At 51.1% G+C, this 14,811-nt stretch overlaps 3 protein-coding genes across 4 annotated transcripts; 2 read left to right on the forward strand and 1 right to left on the reverse strand.

Moving 5' to 3' along the window:
* The first annotated feature begins 1,562 nt into the window (after positions 1-1,562).
* LOC147991369 (uncharacterized) lies at positions 1,563-5,296 on the forward strand. The gene is made up of 6 exons (XM_087538643.1): positions 1,563-2,450; positions 2,841-2,990; positions 3,611-3,748; positions 3,800-3,877; positions 4,007-4,606; positions 4,712-5,296. The coding sequence occupies exons 1-6, from the start codon at positions 1,563-1,565 to the stop codon at positions 5,294-5,296; spliced, it is 2,439 nt and encodes an 812-aa protein (XP_087394769.1).
* Positions 5,297-5,535: 239 nt separating this feature from the next.
* Positions 5,536-11,090, forward strand: LOC125513793 (ABC transporter E family member 2). Of its 2 annotated transcripts, none has more exons than XM_048678999.2 (12): positions 5,536-5,771; positions 6,143-6,228; positions 6,348-6,445; positions 6,531-6,648; positions 6,799-6,888; positions 7,267-7,571; positions 7,670-7,865; positions 7,943-8,125; positions 8,853-9,122; positions 9,736-9,981; positions 10,558-10,673; positions 10,783-11,090. In XM_048678999.2, exons 1-12 carry the CDS (start codon positions 5,678-5,680, stop codon positions 10,832-10,834), a joined length of 1,854 nt encoding a protein of 617 aa, XP_048534956.2. In that variant the 5' UTR covers positions 5,536-5,677; the 3' UTR covers positions 10,835-11,090. The 2 variants fall into 2 exon arrangements, 1 of the variants encoding a protein (XP_048534956.2); XR_007286158.2 differs by having other exon boundaries at positions 5,540-5,771; positions 10,206-10,673.
* Positions 11,091-11,238: 148 nt separating this feature from the next.
* LOC125513787 (serine/threonine-protein kinase D6PK) lies at positions 11,239-13,682 on the reverse strand. Its single transcript, XM_048678979.2, has 2 exons — positions 12,348-13,682; positions 11,239-12,266 (listed from the first exon to the last, which is right to left on the reverse strand). Exons 1-2 carry the CDS (start codon positions 13,385-13,387, stop codon positions 11,390-11,392), a joined length of 1,917 nt encoding a protein of 638 aa, XP_048534936.2. The 5' UTR covers positions 13,388-13,682; the 3' UTR covers positions 11,239-11,389.
* Between the last annotated feature and the right edge of the window lie 1,129 nt (positions 13,683-14,811).

Below are 14,811 nucleotides of genomic sequence, written 5' to 3' on the forward strand. Positions count from 1 at the left end.
GGAGGGCCTCATGGGCCAAAGGGGAAGGGGCAAACCAGCCCACTAAGGGGTGGTGCGCCCCCCACACCCTTTCCCACGTTACATGGGGAGGTGGGGCGCCTCCACCTGGCTTGGGAGGCAAGCCTCCACCTGCTTGGCTTGGGGGGCAAATCTCCCTAGGATTTTCCCTAGGGAGATCCAATCTGCCTGGCCGTCGCCCCTAGGGAAAACCCTAGGGCGCCTCCCCCTCTCCCCTTGCCCCTATATATAGTGGAGGGGTGGGAGGGCAGCCGCAGCCCTCCCTCCTCCTACACCTCCTCCTCCATAGTGCTTGGCGAAGCCCTGCTGGAGAACCACTAGCTCCATTGCCACCATGCTGTCGTGCTGCTGGAGTTCTCCCTCAACTTCTCCTCTCCCCTTGCTGGATCAAGAAGGAGGAGACGTCCCCGGGCTGTACGTGTGTTGAACGCGGAGGCGCCGTCCGTTCGGCGCTAGATCGGATCTTCCACGATTTGAATCGCCGCGAGTACGACTCCATCAACCGCGTTCTATTAACGCTTTCGCTTAGCGATCTTCAAGGGTATGGAGATGCACTCCCTCTCTCTCGTTGCTAGCATCTCCTAGATTGATCTTAGTGACACGTAGGAAAAAATTTCGAATTATTGCTACGTTCCCCAACAAAGATTGTATATGAGAAGCAGGAGTTCAACACAGATACTCATAATCTAGCTAAGGCAGCCTCTTCCCTCTCTTTTGGGCGCCATTTGTGGCTCTCTAATTTTCCCGATATTACATGTATTCCTACCAATGTTCTAAACTCTGATGGCAAAAGAAGAGGGACGTCTAATATGTCGTCGTTAGGGTTTCCTAGCCCTGGCGATCTGGAGGCGTATGCCCAGCCGCCACCACCGTCGGCCGCCGTGCCGGCTGTGTGTGGCCTTCCTTCCACGCCTAGGGCAAGCCTAGGAGTCGGAATTGTGGCGGCCGAGTCCGCCGAGTGGTCACGCGGCCCCTCGTGGCCCCGAGACTCTGCGGTATGCAAGATGGGTTCTGGGTGCCCTAACCCCGGACGCAAGGCTGAGATGCAGTCTGCCTACAAAAACCCATCTAGGGGCCGCCGACGAACTGACGGGGCCGGCGGAGCCCCGTCAGGAGCAATGAATCTCCTCAGTTGGAACTGCCGAGGGGGTGGGAACTCTCGGACAGTTCGTGACCTTGTGAGTCTAGTGCAGGCTCACTCCCCGAGTATCGTTTTTCTTTGTGAGAATAGGCAGTCTAAGAACAAAATGAATCGTCTTCGTGCTAGGTTAGGTTTGAGAGGTTTTGATGCTTTTGACTGTGTCGGTCGTAGTGGCGGTCTTGCTTTTTATTGGCATGAGTCTTTGAGTCTTGATGTAAAAGAAATAAATGAATGATATATTGATGCGTATGTAACTGGTAAGGTGGGTGAGCCACCCTGGAGGCTTACCTGTGTCTATGGCGAGCCACGGACAGAGGACCGTCATCGCATGTGGTCCCTTCTCCGTGATCTTCACCAAAAGGCCAACATGTCGTGGGTCGTTGTGGGAGACTTTAACGAAGCGATGTGGAGTTTTGAGCACTTCTCCGACACACCGCGTTCAGCAGGTCAGATGCTTGATTTCAGAGATGTTCTTGAGGTTTGTGGTTTGGGCGACCTTGGTTTTGCAGGTCTGCCCTATACTTTTGATAATCGTCGAGGGGGGCGGGCTAATGTAAAGGTCCGCCTTGACCGCGCTGTGGCCAACAACATGTGGAGAGATGTCTTCGCTCATGCCAGGGTGGAGCACCTGGTGGCGCCCAGCTCCGACCACTTGCCCATCTTGCTTCGATGCGCGCTCGAGGAGACGAGCCAGGCAACAGGCAGGAGATGTAGACAGTATGAGGTAATGTGGGAATGGGACCCATCCCTGCCCGAGGTAATTATGAACACATGGACTGAGTTGGGTGCTATGCTGAATCTTGGTGATATTGCTTCCGGTTTGGGTAACTTGATGAAAAAATTGCAAGACTGGAGCCGCAAAATTTTTGGTAATGTGATTAAGGAAATTAACAAATCTCGCTCCCACTTGGAGGAGCTTATGTCGATGAATGCAGATAGGAAGGACATACGGGAGGAGACCGACCGCATGAACGAGCTGCTATACAGAGAGGAGATGTTGTGGATGCAGCGGTCTCGTATTGCATGGCTGAGGGAAGGCGACTACAACACTCGGTTTTTTCACTGGAAAGCGGTGTGGCGTGCGCGGAAAAATCGCATTAAGGCACTCATTGATGAGGCAGGGGTCACGTACAGGGACCATGGTTCCATGGCGGCTATGGCCAGGGCCTACTTTTCTGAGCTTTTTACTGCTGATTCTTTTCTATGTGCGGATCCAGTTATAGATTTGATACAGACTCGTGTGACTGACAGTATGAATGATGGCCTGTGCGCAGATTTTTCAGACAAGGAAGTAGCTGATGCTCTCTTCTAGATTGGACCACTCAAGGCGCCAGGGCCGGATGGATTCCCAACCCGCTTCTTCCAGAGGAACTGGGCAGTTATGAGAGAACAGGTTATGGCAGGAGTGCGGGAATTTTTTCGTATAGGGATCATGCCTAAGGGGGTGAATGACACTTCCATTGTTCTCATCCCGAAGGTGGATAACCCGGAGAGGCTAACTGAGTTTTGTCCAATAAGCCTATGCAATGTCATATATAAGGTGGTGTCAAAGTGTTTGGTGAATCGACTGAGACCTATTTTGGATAATATTATCTCTCCTCAACAAAGTGCATTTGTCCCTGGAAGGATGATTAAAGATAATGCACTAATTGCCTTTGAGTGTTTCCACTTTATTCAGCAGGAGAAGGACCCTAGCAAGAGCTTCTGTGCATATAAGCTGGATTTATCAAAAGCTTATGACAGGGTGGACTGGATCTTCTTGGAGCGAATGATGAAAAAGATGGGCTTCGCTCGCCGGTGGGTGGACTGGATTATGGCTTGCGTCACCTCGGTGAGATATATAGTGAAATTCAATGAAACCCTCTTGGAATCATTTGCACCGTCGCGCGGGCTACGGCAAGGTGATCCTTTGTCCCCGTTTTTGTTCCTGTTTGTGGCTGATGGTCTATCTGCATTGTTGAATGATGGAGAGCAAAGAGGAGATTATACCCCGCTAAAAATACGCCGAAGAGCGCCGGGAGTGTCTCACTTATTATTCGCAGATGATACGTTGCTCTTCTTCAAGGCAGAGGCAGACCAAGCTAAAAAGGTCCAACAAGTGCTAAATACATATGCAAAGGCCACCGGACAATTTATTAATCCGTCTAAATGTAGTGCCCTGTTTGGCACTTCGTGTCCAGCCATGATGCAAGACGTGGTGAGAGATATTCTTCATATTGGTATTGTTACTTTTGAGGAAAGGTACCTAGGCCTTCCAACACCCGAGGGTCGCATGTCGCGAGGTAAATTTCAGAATGTGCAGTCCCGGTTGTTGAAAAGGATTATTGCGTGGGGCGATACCCTCTCTCTGGCTGGCAAGGAGACTATGATCAAGGCGGTAGCTCAGGCCATCCCTACGTATATTATGAGCGTTTTCAAGTTACCTATGTCTGTCTGCGATGATCTGAACAGAATGGTCCGGAATTTTTGGTGGGGGCATCGGAAGGCAAGCGGAAAACACATTGGATAGCATGGTCAAGGATCCAAGCTCAGAAAAGCAAGGGTGGTTTGGGATTCAGAGATTTCCGCCTCTTCAACCAGGCGCTCCTGGCGAGACAGGCTTGGCGTTTGCTAACTAATCCCACCAGCTTGTGTGTGCAGGTTCTCAAGGCACGGTACTATCACGACGGGTGCCTCGAAGATATGGTATTCTCGGGGAATGCATCTCCGACTTGGCAGGTGATTTAGCACGGCCTCGAGCTCTTGAAAAAGGGCATCATATGGCGCGTCGGGGGTGGGCAGGACATCCGCATTTGGCGAGATCGGTGGCTGCCTAGGGAGCCATCACGCCAACCCATATCCCTGCAGGGTACGTGCCGCCTAAGGAGGGTAGCGGAGCTCCTGGATGGCGAGGGGTCCTGGCGCATGGACCTGCTCCGTCGCTACTTCCTCCCTGCGGATGTCGACATCATCAGCAGTATCCGTACGTCGACCCGCGTCACCAAGGATATTATTGCATGGGCACCGGAGAGGAACGGTATCTTCACCGTTCGGTCCGCCTACCGCCTGGCCATGGACGAGCGCGAGCGTCCTTCGGCTTCCGCCACGAGCAGGGCACCGGATGGTCGTCGCGCCATCTGGAAGATCATATGGGGGTGCCCTGCTCCCCCTAAGGTACGCGTGTTCGCTTGGAGAGTCGTCACCAACTCACTTGCTACTTGGGCCAATAAAGCCTTGCGACACCTCGAGCTTACTGACATTTGCCCCTTGTGTGGTGTTGAATGCGAGGATGGATTCCATGCGCTTTGCAGGTGTCCCCTGGCAAGAGAGCTCTGGCGAGTTATGACCTTGGACTGGAACATCCCCAAGGTGCAGGCCATCGTCAACACTGGCCCAGAGTGGATCTTTTCACTGCTGGACCCCTTGGATGAGACGGCGAGACTGGTGGTGCTCATGACCATGTGGAGAGTATGGCATGTTCGCAATGAGATCACACACGACAAGGCGCCGCCCACTGCCGAAGCCTCTCGACGCTTTTTGAACGGATACATCAACTCACTCTTGTGCATACAGCAACATCCTGATGGTAACCTAGAGAAAGGGAAGATGGTGGTCCTGCCTTCACCACCACGCGCTCCAGAAAGTACGGCGCCCAAGGTGCGCGCACACTGGGTACCGCCCCAGCCGGGCTGGGTTAAGTTGAACACGGATGGGAGCTACATAGCGGCCACAGGTGCGACGGGAGGAGGTATGATCCTGCGTGATGACAGAGGCGAGATCATCTACAGCGCATGTAGGGAGCTACGTACATGCGACAACGCTTTAGAAGCGGAGCTAGCAGCATGCAGAGAAGGCTTGGAGCTGGCCTTGCACCGATCTAGCCTACCTATTCTGGTTGAGGTGGATAGCGCGGAGGCGGTGTCGATGATTACAGCACGCGAGATGGATAGATCATCACATTGTGCACTTATAGAGGAGATTCGTAGGTTGGCTCGAAGCGATGCTAGGGAGATCTCTTTTACTCTTTGTAGCCGTCTGCAGAACAGGATTAGTCATGAGCTGGCCGCCTATGGCCGTAGCACTCCGCGCACAGCAGTCTGGCTTACTGCCGGGATGAATTTTGTTGTAAACCTGGCTCTCACTGAGAAGCCTCCTTGAGTAATGAGAATTCTTTTTTTCCCGCAAAAAAATGTTCTAAACTCTGAATAAAGGAGCAGTTATCTAAAAAAAAGATGAACTCTTATTACAATCGTTTTTCAAAAAAAAATTTATGGGGTAGGATGGCCGGAGTAGCCGCCTTGACCAGTTCGTGCGTCACTGATCACGTGTGTAAAACTCTTGTGCTTGTTTCACCCGTGTAAAATAAAGGAGGAGAGGCGTCTGTTGAACGGACTCTGATCACGCGTGTAAAACTCCTGTGCTCGTTTCAGAAGCTGGTCTAAAAGCCAGAAAGGTCTGACCGCCTCCGCCTCCGCGTACGTCTCCAACTCGGTCGAACGCCGCCGCTGCCGCCGCCGGGGCTCTCCACCGCGATCCCAGATGGCGGCGCGAATCGCGATCATCAACGAGGATAGGTGCAAGCCCAAGAAGTGCCGCCAGGAGTGCAGGAAGAGCTGCCCCGTCGTCAAGACCGGTGAGGACCCATCATCCCGTACTCTCTCTCGTGTAAAGCCCTAAATCCGCCCTTCGCGTCGTGGTCTCGATTTGGCCGGCGCTGATCGATGCGCTCCTTCCCGTGCTCGTTGGCGAATTGGGCACAGCCTCGATTTCTATGAGCTCTCAATTTGCTGGCCATAATCAACTTGTTTACGCCCCGGCGGCTCGGGAATCAAATTCCCCACGATCGACCCCACCGGCGTCGGGGCATCTCATATGAGCGCCTTGTGCTGCTGCATATTAAGTTGTTTTGACACGATTATATTCTCCGTGAAGTAAATCCACCTATCTTCCTGCCTTCAACTGGATTGTTATGACAACGTCGTGAGATGGTGGTTTGTTATGCAGGGAAGCATTGTATTGAAGTTACTCCGGCGTCCAAGTCCGCGTTCATCTCTGAAGAGCTGTGCATTGGTTGTGGTATTTGCGTCAAGGTACATGCCTTGTAATTAGGCTTGATCAATGTAGCTGTTAAAATGTGTGGTTCCCTATGTGTATGTACTGTTGATATAATTGTCTTATGCACTTGTGCTGTCTGCATTCCTTGCTTCAGAAATGCCCATTTGGTGCCATTCAGATCATCAACCTCCCAAAAGATTTGGATAAAGATACCACCCATCGCTATGGCCCAAATACCTTCAAATTGCACAGGTAATTTGCTCGAAAGGTTGCTGTCGTCTGTCATGCTTGAAGCTGCCCTTATCCAGAATTATTGCTGATGATCTAGTGCTTGCAGGTTGCCTGTTCCGAGACCTGGCCAGGTTTTGGGCCTTGTTGGAGCCAATGGAATTGGAAAGTCGACAGCTCTTAAGGTGTTATGTGGCAAGTTGAAACCTAATTTGGGGAAATTCGATGTATAATCCCTGTCTCCTACCTTGTTTCTTTTCCATGTGTTGCTACCACCTCGGTTTCTTTTGGGATAAAAAGTTTGTTTTGTTTCATCCTTCTTTTATGAACTGTGCAAGCGATTGTTATTTAGCTTTGTATCTTCTTTTGTTTTGCAGAATCCGCCTGACTGGCAGGAAATCCTTACATACTTCCGGGGGTCTGAACTTCAGAATTACTTTACGCGTCTGTTGGAGGATAATCTCAAGGTGCTTTTTACTCATTATGTTAGGTCGTTCAGACACTGAGACACATATATAGGAAGCTCTCAATGTCCTCTTTACAATAAAAGCACACTTGCTGTGTTGTTTTTCTGTTCTGTACCATCATATACATTGTTATAAAGCATCTTCGGTACACCCGAATATGCAATCGAAGTAGGCTAGTAGCAATGTTCTCTTCCACCTATATACATTCAGCCATAGGAGTGTGCATAGTCTAATATTGTTGAGGTCCTGGAGCTGTTACTGTGCTCTTAGTTACTTCATGACACATATTATGGCATATTATGACAGTCTGTTTCAGTATACGATTATGTGCTGTGGTTTTCACTATTGAACATTTCTGATCCCACTTTACTTCTCTAGGCAATCATAAAGCGTCAAGACGTTGAAAGCATTCCGAAAGCAGTTCAAGGGAATGTCCGTCAACTACTTGACAAGTTAGACCAGAGGGGTGTTAAAGCTCAATTGTGCATTGACCTTGAATTGAACCAAGTTCTGGACCGGAATGTAGAAGATCTTTCCGGTGGTGAGCTGCAGAGATTTGCCATAGCAGGCACTGCTGCACAAAGTGCAGACATTTACATGTTTGACGAACCATCAGTTTACCTTGATGTCAAGCAGAGGCTTAAAGCTGCACAAGTCATTAGGTCCTTGCTTAGAGCAAACAGGTAATGCATATTTGTTACCATGATTATCTTCCAATACTCTGAAATATAAGCTTTTAGAAGTTCAGTATCAGCTGCTCACGTTCTGGTTTTGTTTTCAGCTATGTAATCGTTGTGGAACATGATTTGAGTGTCTTGGATTACATGTCCGATTTTATTTGCTGTTCGTATGGGAAACCAGGAGCGTTTGGTGTAGTTACGCTGCCATTTTCAGTCCGAGAAGGTATCAATGTTTTCCTGGCTGGATTTGTTCCAACAGAAAATCTTCGGTTTCGAGATGAAGCACTTACATTTAAGGTAGGCTAACATATGCACACATGATTGAGAACCCTTTTCAGGATGAAGTTTGTTCTTATGTTAGTGCCAACTTTCAGATTGTTGAGGCCCAGGAAAATGCTGAAGAGATTGAGACATACCAGCGGTACAAGTACCCTACCATGAGCAAAACAATTGGAAATTTCAAGCTCACTGTCATGGAAGGTGAATTCACTGATTCTCAGATTGTTGTGATGCTTGGTGAGAACGGGACAGGGAAAACTACGTTCATCAAAATGCTGGTATGTCTATCTCCACTCCTTCCTCATCACCTCCCATCTCTGATCTCTCTGTCAACATTTTTATCGCTCAAGTCACTGAGAGTCTTGGAATGAATACAAAACAGTCGAAATATAAATTGTATATAAATCATTTTTTTTCCTCATGGCATTTACCATGAGGATCCATATCAAGGTTGTAATAAGTAATGGTGTCTGGTGCTGTGAAGTGTTTTCTCTACCTCTTCTGAAAACTACAGCGAGTTTCCTAGTAATGTTTAAATTCCAAAGGCAATACATAGTGTCTACTAGTAGTACTATAAGCATGCAACGATTCTGGTTCTAGAGTGCCATATCAGCACTAAGTTTTGTATAAAAATGACCCGTGTCAAAATTTACTGTTTTTTCGCTAACATGAATTTGGTGCTGATGGAAACATAATGGATACAAATGAGTTTTCTGTTAGTTCAGATTCTGAACTCAGTTTGATGCATTGTACTTTCTTTTCTACATTTTCTAAGTCAAAAGTGTCTTTTATTACTGTCAGCTTCCTGCAAAGTGTGCATTTTTGTCAAAATTAAGGTTTTACTAGTCCTCGTGATGATGATGCACTGGATGTCTTCTGATTTTATAGGTTTTACAAGATTCCTTAAGTTATGCATTTTTAATCTGGATAAAAGAAGTAATCTATTTGCATCCAATATATTAGACATCTGGTATCTTGTATTCATTGTTTGTTATGACTGTACAGGCTGGGCGGCTGAAGCCAGATACTGTGGAAGGAGCTGAGATTGAAATTCCTAAATTTTATGTGTCCCACAAGCCTCAGCAGCTTGAAACAAAATTCCAGGGCACAGTGAGTCAATTGCTTCATCAGAAAATACCAGAATCATGTACTCATCCTCAATTTAGGTCTGATGTCATTAAACCACTACAAATTGAGCAACTCATGGACCGGGTAGTTACAAATTTATCGGGTGGAGAACGCCAAAGAGTGGCATTATGTCTTTGCCTTGGAAAGGTACTTCCTTCTTTTGCCTGAACTTTTCTAATAGCTTTATAAAATAGATTTTCTTTATGAGAGAATAACATATATATTGTTTCCATGTTCTGTGGTGTTCAAAAGATTCAGGACTTCAGGGATTATTATTTTTGCATATTTAATACTTACTGTCCTTTTTGCCTTTTGTTTTTCTTATTGTATTATATGCAAAATTGATGTCCTACTCTATCAGTATGTACTGCTCTTTGCCTGAGTCTGCCTTTTAGGTATTTTATGTACTCCCTCCGATCCATATTTATTGACGCACACTTAGTACAATTTTGTACTGAAGTTGTACAAAGTATGCGTCAATTAATATGGATAGGAGGCAGTACTTTTTTCCCCTTTTGCTTTTGTTACCGTGTCGTTTAAAATCTTTTACTATATTGGATACTATATGCATGTTCAACAATCCATATGTGCTTCCCCCTGCTTAAGTGGGATTTTCAGTATATACCAGATACAAAGCACTTGGTCCTTCGTCCTTGTGTGCACAGAGCTTCAATCCTGTCAAACATATGCATGTGTTTGTTCATACTAAGAATGTAAATACTGTCAGCTTGTGGATCCTAACTTCGAAGTTGTTCTTCAGCCTGCAGATATTTATCTGATCGATGAACCAAGTGCATCTCTTGATTCAGAGCAGCGCATTGTTGCCTCAAAGGTTATCAAAAGATTCATCTTTCATGCAAAGAAAACCGCATTTGTTGTTGAGCATGACTTCATCATGGCAACCTACTTAGCTGACAAGGTTATTGTTTACGAGGGACGGCCTTCTGTAGACTGTACTGCTAATGCACCTCAGACTTTACTCTCTGGGATGAATAAATTCCTATCGGTAAGTGCAGCTAGCCAGAGTTGTCAACAAAAGTTATAATAACAGCACCAGCTCAAGTTGGTTTCTTATTTCCTAACTTTGACTCTGAATTTGGATCTATTTGTTCATTTATCTTTCCATAGTGTAATCTGGTGGCTACCTCCGTTTCAGAATACTAAAAAACTTCACTTGGTGTTCTCATCCACTAATTTTTCTTTCTTTTGTTCAACATTATCTTGTGGCAGCAACTTGACATCACGTTCAGAAGAGACCCAACCAACTATAGGCCGCGGATAAACAAGCTGGACTCTACGAAAGACAAAGAACAAAAGTCTGTAGGGTCCTACTACTACCTGTGATATAGGCATCACGGTTGATACTTTGGAACCGTTGCAACTGCAACACACTCTGCCTGGGCTGCTTCTTGTTGGAGAAGAAACTGAACTGGATTTGTCCAAGGGGGAGGCGAGACACGGCAAGGGAGCGACGACTGGAACGTCTGGAGGAGCAAGACAACATGGGGGACGTCGGAGCAAGGAGACATGCCAACGCCGCCAGCAGGCGCAACATGTTAACCTCCCATGGAATCTGGTGAAGGAATGCAGAGAAAGGGAAGCAGGAAGTGCTGCAAGGTTGGATCGGATCAAGGAGCCTGCGCCAGAAGAAGTAATCCCAACCTTTAGAACCCCTCCTGAACCTGGAGTGCTCTGTCGGTAAGGAATCCGAGCACTGTCAAGCACCATGGCTGCATTATGATTGTACTACCCATTCATGTATGCTCTTTATTACCTTTAATTAATCGATCGACCTTTTTGGTCTCAGGACTTCGCCCACAGTCATTGCAGGACGCTGTGAGATGAAGCAACACGTTTGATGGTGTCGAAGCCTCGGCACCGAGCTGAGAACTGCTTGGGCTTTTCTCTGAAGAAGAATTGGGTGTTGCTTGAACTTATGAAACTACTGTGTTTTCTGTAATAGGGTTGTACCAGGTTTTTTGCCCCATAGCTTGTATTCAGGTATGGAATACAAGCAGTGGGTTTTCCTGGTGAACATTGAACCCGCAATCTTCCTACCATTTTCAAAAAAAGTCGTATAAGAATTTGCCGGGGGGCAAGGTTTGCCTCTTATAATCCTTTGCCAGACCTGGGCGCTTCTAGCACTGGGTTTGTCCTTTTTAAGAATTTGCATAGTAGCATTGCATGAAATAATATCTGGCGTCTTTGGAATGCATGAATTTCACTTGAAAATTCCCATGACAAGCCCAGAAAAGCTACAAGATTAAATAAAACTGGTCATGTATGTCATTGCCAAATACTGACACTATGGAGCTACAGCTGCAGCTCAGACCACAACAAGTACTGTATTATCTAAGGTTAAGAACACAAGTGATACAGTTTCAGATTTTCAGGCTAAAACTCAAATTCCCTAACTAAAAGAACTCAAAGTCGAGGAATTTCCCTCCAGACTCCACATGGTCTGCCCCTGGCCCTGCTGGCACCCTCTTGCTGCTGTTGTAATTCGTCTCCACCCTGTCCATGGACGCCGACTTCGCCGGCATTGCTGCGAAGGCGATGGGCTCCACGGGCCTGGGCACGCCGGGCGGCGTGCTGCACCGGATGAGCGCCCAGTTGACACCCTCGAAGAAGGGGTGCTGCTTGATCTCGGCCGCCCCCCTCTTCACGCCGAGCCGGCCCTGGGGCTCCTTGGCCAGCAGGCCCCTGATGAGGTCCTTGCTGGCGCTGCTCGTCGGCGGGCCGCCCTCCGGGAACCGGAGCTGCTGGCCGACGACGTTGAACAGCGTGGCCCGGTTCGTCTGCCCCTTGAACGGCGTCTTGCCGTACATGAGCTCGTGCAGGAACACGCCGAAGGTCCACCAGTCCACCGCGCTGCCGTGGCCCTCCCCCTTGATGATCTCCGGCGCCAGGTACTCGTGTGTGCCCACGAACGACATGGACCGCGCGCCGGTCGGCTCCACGACGAGCTCCGGCATGGCGCCCTGCTGCTGCTCGCCGCTCTTCGATCTGGAGGCCGCGGAGGCGCTCTTCTTGCTGCTCCGGCCGCCGAAGAGCTTGGGCATGAAGCACGTGGGCTGGATGCAGGCGCCGCCGTTGGGGCCGGAGGCGCTGCAGGGCAGCGACGGCCGGACCAGCGTCGTCGAGGCGGCGCAGCGGAGGGAGAGGTCGAAGTCGGAGAGCATGACGTGGCCGTCGTCCCTGACGAGCACGTTCTCCGGCTTCAGGTCGCGGTACACCACCCCGAGCATGTGCAGGTACTCCAGCGCAAGGAGCACCTCCGCGGCATAGAACCTGAGCGAAAGAGAGCCATGTCAGATGCTTGGAACGAGAATTCTTCCACAGATTAGCTGCAAAGATGCACCGAAACCGTACCTTGCGGCGTGCTCCGGGAAGAGCTTGCCGGGCTGGCGCTGGCGGAGGGCGTGGAGGTCGCCGCCGGGGCAGAACTCCATGACGAGGCAGGCGAACTTGTCGGTCTCGAAGTGGGCGTAGAGGGTGGGGAGGAAGGGGTGGTCCAGCAGCTGCAGGATCTCGCGCTCCGTCTCCGCGCGGCTCAGCTTCCGGCGGCTCTCCAGCGACGCCTTGTCCATCACCTTCATCGCGAACCACGGCGCCCTGGCCGCGCCGCCGCCGCCCTTGCTGAGCTCGGAGAGGTACACCGTCCCGATGTCGCCGCAGCCGAGCCGGCGGAGCAGCCGGAAGTCCCCCATCCCGAGGGGCCCGTCCCGCGCGCGCGCCGCCAGGACGGCCTTCCACCTAGGGTCGCCCCCCTTGTGGGGCTTCCCGCCCGCGCCGCCGCTCCCGCCGGCGCCGGCCGTGCCGTTGCTCCAGTCGCTGGCCGCGCTGCTGCTGACGCTGGTCTTGGCGCTCCGGCTCGTGACGGTGCCGCTGGGCGCCATGCTGGTGCAGGTGGTCGTGACCGCCCCGCCGCCGGAGGAGCTGTCGCCCATGCTGCTGTGCGGGCTCGCGGCGGCGCTCACCGGCGGGGACGCGTCCCACACGATCACCGGCTTGGCCGCCGCCGCCGGCGGCGGCGCCTTCTTGTCGCCCCGCCCGTGGTCCACGGCGACGAGCACGGGGTCCATCTCGTCGACCGGCTCCGGCGGGTGGCTGGCCCCGGAGAAGGAGCTCCTCGGCGGCGCCCCGTCGTCCTCCTCCTCCTCCTCCTCGCTGGACGCAATGCTGAGCCTCACCTTGTCGAACCCAGCAAGGACCTCCTCCTTGTCCTTCGCGGCCGCCGGCTTGGCGCCGGCGTCCATGTGGAAGCGGAAGGCGTCGGGAAGGAAGTCGAAGCGGAACTCGAAGTCGTGGGCGGGATCCGGGCGCACCTGCGCGAGCTGGGAGCGGGAGCGCGCGTGGCCCGGGGCTGACCTCGGCGGCTTGGCGTGCGGTGGAGGGCGAGATGACTGCATCGCTCGCTCCTTGGCCTGGTCCTTGCGAGTAATGGAGGTGGTGTGGTGTAGTAACGGGAGGATGACAAAAGAGGTTGGGGGAGGGGGAGGGGGACACAATCACACAACTGCCGGGCCGCGCGTAATTCGTAGCGGGGAGAGCGCGTCTTCTTCTCCTTCTCTCTCTTGTGTGTTGCGGAGACAATGATGGCAGGGCAGAGCGGGCGAGGCAGTAGTAGTAATAGTGGTACTGGCTGGACGGTGTATAGTCCTTCTCTGCTGCTTCCGCGCTTGGATTCTGCCGCTTTGTTTGCAGTGAACTTCCTTCTTATATTTGATGTAAAAAAAACATCCTTCTTGTATTATTACCGTTATAAAAGAAGGTGAGTACCGGCGGTAAGGCCATCTCCAACGTCGACCCCTCGAATCACCCGAAAAAGCCGTCCCGTAAGTTCGGACTGGTCTGTATTAGTCTAGAGATCAATCCGGACATAATTTCTCTCACAACCAGAAACTAGAGACAAATGTGAGGACTTTACGTGAGTCCGAACAGCATCCACAATCGCTTCTGACCATCCAAACCCCTTCCTTCCTCGCGCTCACGCACGTTCTCGTCCGGCGGCAGCTGCACATTGACGTTGACTCAGAGCAAACACGACTTCTCACTGTCTCCGCCATTGAAGCAGCGCATCGGCCCAGGGCACCGTCCGACTGAACACACCTCCTCGCGCATTCAAATAGCTGCAAGTTGCCCGCCTTTCTTCATTAAACCCGCGCATGTGCTGAGATACCTACTCCGGCCACACGTCTGTTCGCAAACCGGCCGGCATTAAACACAACGATGGTTGGCTCCTCGCGTCCGCCTGCTATTTAAACGATGCCAGGCACTGAGCAAGAACCGCACCACATCTTCGGCCCCCATTTCCTCATCGAACAATTTTCTCCATAGCATCCAGCGAGCAGGAAGAAAAGTTCCCCGGCATAAAAGTCGGCTGGATGGCCCGTCGAGCCCACTGGTCACGAGCCGAGGAGTGGCGAGTTGCTCCAGGTCGGCACGGGGGGAGCACGGCGGAACAGGCATTGTGGTTGCCATGAATGACGTTGTGTCGTAACGCCCCTCCCATGCATGCGACCACGCCACCTGACGCCAACGCACGCGTAACTACGCCCTGCCAGCAGAGAAAGAAGCCGGTTGCGCGAACATCGACGAGGTAGCTGCCAACACGTTCGCGTCCGCCGCCATCATCGGGGAGAAATAGAACACGAGAGGCCGCCGCCCCCGCTTGGGTCCCATGAAGGCCATCGCCGAAGCGACGCCGGCGTACACAGTTGGTGCCTTGCCCTCTGGCAGGCCACCGTCGTCCCTCTACCCAAAAACCAACTTTGATCCGTGAAGCGTAGGGACCCTTCCCCTCCGCGTGAAGCATCAGCCGGCGGTTCCACTC

Source organism: Triticum urartu, chromosome 1A (assembly GCF_056163025.1).
Source record: "Triticum urartu cultivar PI428250 chromosome 1A, HENAU_Tu73, whole genome shotgun sequence".
Taxonomy (NCBI): Eukaryota; Viridiplantae; Streptophyta; class Magnoliopsida; order Poales; family Poaceae; genus Triticum; species Triticum urartu.

What these genes read in the sequence shown, in the direction of transcription:
- LOC125513787 (XM_048678979.2), bottom strand. Translation starts at nt 13,387, where the DNA reads ATGCAGTCATCTCGCCCTCCACCGCACGCCAAGCCGCCGAGGTCAGCC. An exon ending in TTCCCGGAGCACGCCGCAAG is followed by an intron (nt 12,267 to 12,347) that starts GTACGGTTTCGG and finishes TCTTTCGCTCAG; the next exon opens with GTTCTATGCCGCGGAGGTGC.
- LOC147991369 (XM_087538643.1), top strand. Translation starts at nt 1,563, where the DNA reads ATGTGGAGTTTTGAGCACTTCTCCGACACACCGCGTTCAGCAGGTCAG. An exon ending in TTATGGCTTGCGTCACCTCG is followed by an intron (nt 2,991 to 3,610) that starts GTGAGATATATA and finishes TGATCTGAACAG; the next exon opens with AATGGTCCGGAATTTTTGGT. An exon ending in ATGCATCTCCGACTTGGCAG is followed by an intron (nt 3,878 to 4,006) that starts GTGATTTAGCAC and finishes ATATCCCTGCAG; the next exon opens with GGTACGTGCCGCCTAAGGAG.
- LOC125513793 (XM_048678999.2), top strand. Translation starts at nt 5,678, where the DNA reads ATGGCGGCGCGAATCGCGATCATCAACGAGGATAGGTGCAAGCCCAAG. An exon ending in CTGCCCCGTCGTCAAGACCG is followed by an intron (nt 5,772 to 6,142) that starts GTGAGGACCCAT and finishes TTTGTTATGCAG; the next exon opens with GGAAGCATTGTATTGAAGTT. An exon ending in CTAATTTGGGGAAATTCGAT is followed by an intron (nt 6,649 to 6,798) that starts GTATAATCCCTG and finishes TTTGTTTTGCAG; the next exon opens with AATCCGCCTGACTGGCAGGA.